We start from the raw sequence: 10,272 nt of genomic DNA on the forward strand, positions 1-10,272 counted from the left end.
TATATATATATATATATATATATATATATATGTATATATATATTATAAATTGATCTTATCTCTAGTCGATGTGGAACTTTCAACAGAAAATGAGCTAGTAGGTCCCTTGCCTATCTTCTCAAATTTGAACTCCTCTGTATGACTATTGTTTACTAGAACAAATATAGTTGATGATTTTAAATATCCACTTAATTCACTGAGTAAAATCCTAGTTTTTTCATCATAAAGAAGAAGAATTCCCAATTTATAGAATCATAAGCTTTCTAAAAGTAAATCTTTATTATAACACATTTCTCCTTTATCTTCCTTATTTCATCAACACTTCATTTCGTTTGCTACCACAATACTATCTACACACCATCTAGTAATGTTCTATTCTCTGTAAAAGTTCTCTTGCAAGTAATATACTTTTCAACCTCTTTGCAAAATTTTTAGAAATAATTTTGTATACACTCCTTACCAATGAAATAGGCCTAAATTGATAGGAATAAGAATCAATCGGTTCAATGAATGAAGATGTCGATGGCTTCAATTTGGAAATCTTATTAGAAAGTTGTACACGTCACAAATATGATATACATAACGTCATAAAGAAATTTTTTGATGGGCAAAACCACATCATAAAGATATTGACATGTTGAAAAAAAAAACATCTATATCATTATTGCTATTGAGTAAAACTTGTGTTGAAGAAAATTTGAAAATTCAAAGGCAATTTTTATGTGGGTGGGAAAACTACGTGGAATATTTAATTTATGTATTACTTAAATTTACAAATGCAAATCAATTATTAGTTTCCACTTTTTACATTTGTTCTGGAAAACAGTGTGTAAACAAGAATAACAAGAAGAAGAAGAAAAAGAAAAAAAGGCAACCTACATCAAAGGGGGAAGCATGTGTTAATTAGCAGCAAGTATTTTGACTTTCTTTTTTAAAATATGTATTTTTGGCACTTTGCTATTATATTATAGCCTTAGCTGACGAAGCTAAATTAGGTTAAATTCATATAGGCACGTATTTTATTTTTCTTTAATCAAATTCATAATTATGGCCCGATCACCAACACTTTAAATTATTCATTAAACACAATATATATATTTTTTTCATTAACACTTGAAATAGTATATATATTTATATATAATATCTTCGAATTTAATTCTAAGTGAAAAAAAAATCATAAACCAAAGTATATATAAAGAGAGTGAATTATTTTGTATTATTGAATGGAATTAAAGAGGACAAAGAAGTCGCAAGGCACAACTTTGTTCATCATGACTCTCCCATATTGTTGACATAATTAATAAATTAATAATTATTATTATTATTAAGTGAAAAATTTGAGATCGAAACCCTAGCTAGCAAGGTCTTAATTTCCTTTCTTTGTGCAGCGTTTCACGCATGCGAACGTGAAATGCCTGCACGTTAATCTGGTTAAGGACTTTTCAAACGCTCGAAATTTTATACGTGTCGTGTAAATGTTGGAAGTGCTTATCTGTCTCATTTTACCCTCTAAAATGCCGCCTATAAATATAAAAAATATGAGTTTAGATGTAGCAAAAATAGTACCATAATTGATAAATGTGTTTGTTTTTTTTTTTTTATTCTAATTATTTTTAATTGTTATATAAACATATTCATGGGAAATGAACTTTAAGACATTAAATGTTTAGATTTTCTTGATTAATTACTTAATTAATCAAATTTTGGTACTCTTTTTGTACTACATTGTTGGGCTTTTATTTATAAAAATCAAGATTAAATAAAATAATAGTCCTGGATATTTTTATTTTCCGTTTTAATTCCATAATTATTAATGAATTAAAAACTAAATAAGAAATAAAGATGTAATGAAAGAGTGTTTCTTAACATTTGCTAGTAATGTTTTGCCCCTTTAGTACTATATGGGTAAAACATTTTTTATTTGTTTAAAATATTGATTATTAATCGAGACATATTACAAATAGGAATAAAATATTAATTATTTTGATATTGATAGTAATGCCTCTATTAGTATCCTATAAACCTCGGAAATTACCATATAATACTAATTAGGATTTCATTACATAATAATCACACTATTTTATTTTATTATAACTGGTCATTGTTTGGATTCTGTTGAAAACAATAAGAAAATATTCACTCTTGTCACGAAGACTTACATGTAAAAGGGATTTATCGTGAAGAAATTATAATAAAAAAAATTACCAACAGCCTCTAATAAGATAACGATATAAAATACATTAAATATTATTCATATTATTCATAATATAAAATGAACTATAGAATAATAGAAGAATTCATATATTCCGGCACATTTTCTTAAGTCTCACTTTTTTTATAAAATAATCAAAGAAAAACACCTATAAAAATCATGCAAATGAAGGTCAAGAACATTAAAACATAGAAGAAATAGAAAGAGCTGAGATCTAGACGATGGCTTTCTTCCAAATTCTAACCATTGTTACATTCATTCTTGTAACGAGTTCATCATCAGCTTGTGAAAATTCTACCATCTCCACCAACTTCAGCCAAACCAAGATAAATAGCAGTCCATCAACTTCCACACAAAGCTTCAAAAACTACATCAAAACCTCTTGCAACTCAACCACATATCCATCAATATGCTACAGCAGTTTATCCCCATATGCTGCAAAAATTGAAGCAGATCCTACGAAGCTGTGCAGTGTGTCTCTCTCCCTGGCATATAAGGCAGCAAAAAGTGCATCCAGCAGCATATCAAAGATTCTGAAGAAAAACAACATGACAGGGATTGCCGAGCAAGTGGTGCAAGATTGCTTTGGCAATGTGAAGGACTCCATTGGTGAGCTCAAAGATTCCCTTGATTCGTTGGCCCATATGGATGGTGCTGACAGAAAGTTTCAGATCAGCAACATAAAGACATGGGTGAGTGCTTCCATCACCAATGATCAAACTTGCTCAGATGGGTTTGATGAGATGAATGTGGATTCAACTTTGACAGAAAAAATCAGAAAGCTTGTTTTGGATGTGGCAAGGAAGAGCAGCAATGCTTTGTATTTCATCAACAACAATTTGTACTGATCATTAGTATTACAATAAGTTGCTTTTCTTTTCCTTTTTTACTTTGTTTGAAAAGGGTTTTTGGTTGTGATGTTTTGATTGTATTTAAACTGTTTTTGTGATGAAATTGGTTTAAAACTTATGTGTTAAGTGTATGGTAATTTTTCTCTGAACCATGCATTGAATCTGCAGCATGTTCTGTGTTGTACTAAGTGTGAAAAATAATGGCTAAGTTCAGCATATATAATATAGACTTAAAATTATGTGACAATCTCTTCTTGTGACATTGAATCAGAGAAGAAAACTTAACTATAAGCTAAAGAAGTTGAAGAATATTAGAATCCTATACTTTAAAGATAAGCAAAGTCAACTCAGATTAAATTATTGGGAGTATATGTTAGAGGATTATGGAGCTTCTTAGAGCTGCAAATTATGGAGTCATTTAATTTATAAATATAGTTATGTGACAATCTCTTATGATTTTTATTATAAACAAAGGAAATTTTGTTTATGCTAGAGTTAAAACAAAAAGTGTGACTTCAAGGTTTATGCCCCGAATTTAAATTAAAAGTGTGTTTATTTATAGTTTATATATTTCAATATATCCTCTTTAAGAATTCAACAATTGTTCCTTTATTTGATAGGGAGAAAACAAAAAGGTAAAAAAAAAAAAGGACGGGAGGATGTTTGAGAAAAAAAAAATGTGAAATTATTTTAGAAATATAATTGTAGTGATATAAGAGGTTTAATGCAAAATAAGTGACACTTCTTCCTTTTTCTATTCTTTTATTATAATACGAATGAAAATGTTAATCACAAAAATTAAATTCAGAGTAGAATAATAAATAATAACAACAAAATAAAAAATTCTAATGCCACAATTAATGATAAGTTTAATTTTAAATGATTTAATCATTTCTTTTTATTTATTTTTAGCTATGTAACATTCCAATTTTTCATAACCGTCAACTATCATGAGATTCACTACACTTTTAATCTTACAAAAGAGTCAATTTAAAGAAAACCTATAAAATGTTATTACAAATATCTAGATATGACTTATAATAGCAAAAAATACCTAAGATTTTACATGACTATAAGATATTACACACTGAACCAAGAGTATAATAAGTCTTTACAAATAAAGAAGACCATGGAAGGAAGAAGAATTGGAGAAGGAGAAGCTTGGCAGAGACTTTTGGCATTGAGTCTCACATCCTTGTCATTAAGAGCCAAAGCTCTCGGCTGCATGCCGCTTGGGTACCGTTGGACTACCACTAAGTGTCATACCAGAAGAGCAACACAAAAATCCAATTTGACTGAACTAAAAACCTATTCAAATGACCAAATTGATATTCTTGACACTATGATTGATTCTAAAACATGTTTAAACTTCAGATTGAATACCAATTTGCTCAATTGACCAGCAATCCAGTTTGTCAAATCAAGTAAAAAACCACCAAAAGCCCAAATAACAATTCAACATTTAACCAAAATGTAACAATTTTGAAAGCTAGACCAGTCCTAAATGACTTGAAAACAGACCCCAAACATCATGTTCGCTCATAACTCAACTCCTCTACAATTTTCCCTATAAAAAAATCCTTATTATAGACTAAAAGCTAGCCATCACTTTGACTTTTCACTATATAAAAATCCAATAGCTCAAGCATCCAAAATAGGTACATTCAACAAGCAATCACAATAAGTTTCTTTCAATATTAGACAATAAATATTCAAACCAAATTCATACAATCATGCATCAATATAACATAATATCAGCAAGTTCAATCCATTTAATTCAACTTAAACATATAAACTCGTGTTATCAAAGTACTTAAAACTTAAACAAAGGTATTCAGTTTGTCTTACCAATTAAACAACTGAACGACTTTATAGAACTCCAAAAAGCTCCCACAAAACAAAGAACGTTATATGTACTTACAAACAACATAATCATGATCATGGTACACCAGTAGAACTACTGACCAACAGAGACTCAAATTGAAGACTCAAAAGACAGGTGCAAACTGAGTGAGGCTCACATGCAACAAAAATAAGAAAAGACGAAAGTAAATTGTTGTAACTCAACTTACTCAAACAAAGATAGTGTGTTTTAAAATAATGAAACTCATTCATAACAAAACTACTTATATTAAAACTATTTCATGTTAAAAAATATTTTAGTCTCGCTATTTTTAAACCATTATCACTTCTAAAATGTCATTTTTCTAGGATATTACAAACTAAATGTGATTTTTAATCATGTCAACATTAATTTCATTTCTCTTTAATTGTTGAGAATTTGACAATAATTATGTGTTGATTGTATTATAGAATATATTGACTTATCATCCTGTAAGACCCGTAGAAAATAAAAATAAAATATATTTTTATTTATTTATACTAAGATAATTTTATTATGATTGTGTTTTTGTGGTTAAAATGTGTTGAGGAGTGGATGAAAATTATTTATAGTTGTTTAAATTGATTTTGCTAAATGTATGATATTTCTTAAAGATTAGTATTTGCAGTGTAAAGTCTTGACTTCAATCCTCGGTGGTGGCTTATGATGATTGGTTTTCTTTTATTGGTTTTCCAAAACTGCGTTAAGGAAATATAAGTTGGGGTGCTTGCATGGGTCTGTTGCACTGGTTGTTTTCTGAAGTTTTATGTTTCCTTCCTTGCTTATGTTTTAGTAGCAAATGTCCATCAGGAAATACTAACTAAAACGGTAAGTTTTGGATATGAATTTTAAGGGAACTAAAATATTTAATGGGCTGAAAATCCAATTAGCTTATGACCCAAAACTTTAATTTTGCTTCTAAATATTAACCGTTTGGTTTTAATAGCCAATTTAGTCTTCACTTTAGTTTAAAAAATCTCAATTTAGTCCCTCGTTATAAAAGTGTTTTACATTAGTCCTAACTTTTAAAATAGTGGGTCAGATTGGTCCCTTTCGTTAAATATAAGTTAACGAAATTAATGGATGATGATGTGACACAGCTTAAAGCTGATGTGTTAGATTGGTCCCTCGTTAGCTTTAAGTTGTGTCACATCATCATCCATTAATTTCGTTAACTTATATTTAACAGAAGGGACTAATCTGACCCACTATTTTAAAAGTTAGGACTAATTTAAAACATTTTTATAACAAGGGACTAAATTGAGATTTTTCAACCAAAGTGAGGACTAAATTGACTATTAAACCTAATTGTTTTATGATTGGGATATAAAAAGATAAACTAAAAACCTAGAAAGAAAATATTGAACCGTGGAAAGGAGAGCAACTAGCGTCGAACGGTGAGAAGTAAGATCGAAAGAGATTAGAAGAGAGACTTCCGTCTAGGAAAGCAGTGTTGGAATTCCAGGTAAGGGAAGTTGACATTGTTGTTTTGTTGTTGTGCTTGGTTATAATTCTCTAAACTTATGGGATTCAGTGAGTGCAGAAGAAATACAGAGGGGTTTAGTGTTTAAAAAAAAAACAAAATAAAAAGAGAAGTGTGGCTTTGTATAGGAAAGGTTACGTGATTTCAAGAGGAATGAGGGACTTACATAAATTAATATTACTATTAATATATACATATGAATATATATATAAATAAGAAGCAGAGTTACGTGTAGTTTTATATATATATATATATATATATATATATATATATATATATATATATATATATATATATATATAAAAGAAAGTGGAGGTCACGTAAATTATATATATTATATTAATATAACATGTTTATATTTAGGTATATTAAGGATGCGGCTTCCTGTAATAAAAGGAAAAGAAAAGGAATTAGGAAGTTTAACGTGAAAGTGTTTTTGGTGTGTAGGTAATAAAAAAAGTGAAAGAGAATGGAGAAGAAAGAATATAATAAAATAGTTGGGTTAGTTATTATTATTTTTATGATTATTTTATTATTGTTATGAGAATTTTTATCATATACGGGTTTGTTGTTTGGTTTTGTGAGTATAATATTATTTATTACTTGTGGAATTGGATTTATGTTGTGAGTTACCCGGTGAAGCTTCTGGAAGTGTAGTGGAAGTAGCACTGGTACTTGCCCGGTGAAGCTCTCTGAGAACAGAATGGTGAGAGGTGTATACTTGTCCGGTGAAGCCCAAGAGGGTGGTGGAAAGTAGATACTTGCCCGGGGAAGCTCCGAGAGAGTGGTGGGAAGTGGTGTACTTGTCGGTGAAGCCTTCCAAAGAGTGGTGGGAGATGTCATTATGTAATGGTGTGGTAAGGTGTACTAGTCCGGTGAAGCTCTTTAAGAGAGTGGCAGGGAGTGACACTCGACCTTATGTTGTATATGAGTAACCGATGGTGATTCAATGTATAGTGAATGGTTTCAATTAAATTGGGGAAAAAGTTAGTGAATGACCAAATAAGGTTGGGTGTGAATTGGTTACTTTGATGAAATCCTTTTGTGGTTATATATGCTGGTGACTTGAAATTCTGATAGTGCGGGTGTCAATGATTTGGTGTGTCGTCATGTAAAGGTTGTGTGTAGGAGTGCGATGATATGTATTATTCGTGAATCTTATTCTAAGTTGATGTTGAATACTTATGTATGTTATATGATCATTTTATGTTAGCTAACCCTTGCATGTTTATGGTTGTGGTTTCCACCTGCGATGATCGTACTTGTACGGAAGTAGATGTTATTACAGATGTAGCTAAAGCGGAGTTGGGCAGTGACATATATGGGAGAACTAAGGGATTTTAATTTCAGTGCTATTAGTTTTATAATGAGATTCCATGAACCTTTTATAGTTGCATTTGATTTATGAATTTTTCTAAGTTTGGTTATTATAAATAGAAGTTTTTATATAAATTGTATTTCGAAATAGTATCAGAGTTAAACTTTTAAATGTTTTTATAAACCCGTGACATCTCAAAAAAAATCCGGGGTGTTACACATCCTACATTAAAAAATCATATATATTATGAGAATTTTAATATAATAGTTATTTAAAATTGTCACCTTTTACAATATAATACGATAGTTTTTACAATATAATACAATACTTTGAATCTTAATATACGTATCATTATTGATAATGACAATAATAGTATCACGTGTCAATGACAGTATTACGTGTTATTATTTTGGTTAATCCACTTCAGAGGTCCCTATTTTCGCATTTTTTTCCCAATTTCTTTCCCGTCTTTTATTTTTTACCAATTTAGTCCCAAAGATTGCAAAATTGAAAGAAATTAACCCTTGTTGTTAAATCAAGTTAACAGAGTTAACTTCTAACTGATCTATGAGGTTGAGGTGGCTATTATTTATGACATGGCATGCACAGAAGCTTTCAGGTGGCTGTAATGATCCACATACCTTTTTATTACTGAAGTTAATCACAAAATTAAAGAATTGGGGTTTTTTTTTTCCAGATTTTAAAATTAGGGTTATATTAAAATAGAATTGGGATTACAATCTTTTAATCTCTGAATCGTAGTGTCCTTCTTCAGTTTCCTTCTTCGCCTCTCCAAGTCGTGTTTTCCTTCTCCGGTAAGAATGCGTGAGCATGGTTGTGATGCGACGAAGGCTCATGATTGTAACAGTAATAGTAGCATTAAGTGCGCAATTCAATTTCGCATTTCGCAATGCAATTTCTGAATATTTCACATCAACGCCCTTTCTGGGTTTGGCTCCCCATGGCAAGGAAGGGGACTCACGGTTTTTGGGTTTTGAACATTGTTTTGGATTTTGAAGAGAATGGTTTGGCATTTGCTTTCATCAGAAGTTGAGTCCTTAGCTAGTAGTCACGCTGTTACCTGTCATCTTGGATTTTGAAGAGAAAATGGTTTGGCATTTGCATATACCAGTTTATTTTCTTTTGCTGATTTAGCCAATGCCTTTTCATTTGGAAAGCAACCTTATTTTGTTATAACACGCATTACGCCGCTGCCACGTCTTGGAAGAGGAGAAATCAGTTTCCTGGAGAAATGCTCTCACGGAGGAAAGGTAGACTAGGTAGACTAGAAGTATATGGTTTAGGAGAAAAAAAGAGAGAAGCACATGATTTCTTTGTGGTGTGCGGCGCTGATTTTGGGAGAGCAAGGTTATGTTTCATTTAGTAAAGATTTCTCATCTAATGAAAAGTGAAAGCATCACACGGAGAGCTCCAAAGGTTTATTTATTCAATTATTTAGATTCAAACCATTTTGCAATGCCATTTCTGACATCAACAGCCGGGATTGCCTCCCCATCGTCGGCGGCGACTCCTAACTCCTTCGCATCGACATGCTTGCGCCTTTGTTTCCTACTTCCTTCTTTCCAACCTTCAATTGCTTTTCAATCCAGATGTTGAATAACAGAGAACCCTAACTATTGAAGCTTTTAAATCTGAAACCAAATCCCTAATTTCTAAATTTTGTGATTAACTTCACTAATAACAACCACGTGCATAATAAAAGACACTTCCAAGCTTCCGTGCACGCCATGTCATAAATAATAGCCACCTCAGCTTCACAGATCAGTTAGAAGTTAACCCCTTTAACTTGATTTAACGACAAGGGTTAATTTCTTTCAATTTTGCAATCTTTAGGACTAAATTGGTAAAAAATAAAAGACGGGACAAAATTGAAAAAAAAACGCAAAAACAGGAACCTGTGAAGTGGTTTAACCTATTATTTTATATTTATATTAGCTTTTATAATTTTTATTTTGATTCGATTCAATTCTAATTTGTTTTAAATGATGGAATTTTGTTTCTCTCACAATTCATATCAAATTTAATTTTTATATAAATTTTATACTCATATCTTCATTCAAATTGATATTTTTATTAAATATTTATGTCATTTACTACATTACATGCCTTGCTCCTCCTCATTATCCATTTAACTTCCTAAAAAAATTACTCTAGGTGATGGTTTCCTGTTGGAAAAATATACACTTTTCCTCTCTCTTTTTTTCCCGCAACAAGTGATCATTATAAATTGTATTCTTTTTTTTTCCAATTACATACATCTATGAATTTCACCTTTTGTTTTTAACATATATGAATTTAACCTTTTGTTTTTCATTAACTGTTTGAAACTTTTTAAATATATCAAATATTTTATATTTTTCTATAAAATATAACATATACTTTTCTCTATTTATATATGCAAATTGTGTTTTCTTTTTCAAATCAGTAGAATATAAATATATATATATATATATATATATATATATATATATATATATATATATATATATATGGGGTTTGTTAACA

The 10,272-nt window shown here is 30.2% G+C and overlaps 1 protein-coding gene across 1 annotated transcript; it reads left to right on the plus strand.

The window, feature by feature from the left end:
- Positions 1-2,382: 2,382 nt before the first annotated feature.
- Positions 2,383-3,087, plus strand: LOC106761004 (pectinesterase inhibitor 4). Its single transcript, XM_014644471.2, has one exon. The coding sequence runs from the start codon at positions 2,434-2,436 to the stop codon at positions 3,058-3,060; it is 627 nt and encodes a 208-aa protein (XP_014499957.1). The 5' UTR covers positions 2,383-2,433; the 3' UTR covers positions 3,061-3,087.
- Positions 3,088-10,272: the final 7,185 nt, after the last annotated feature.

The sequence above is a fragment of the Vigna radiata genome, chromosome 5, assembly GCF_000741045.1.
Source record: "Vigna radiata var. radiata cultivar VC1973A chromosome 5, Vradiata_ver6, whole genome shotgun sequence".
Lineage (NCBI taxonomy): Eukaryota > Viridiplantae > Streptophyta > Magnoliopsida > Fabales > Fabaceae > Vigna > Vigna radiata.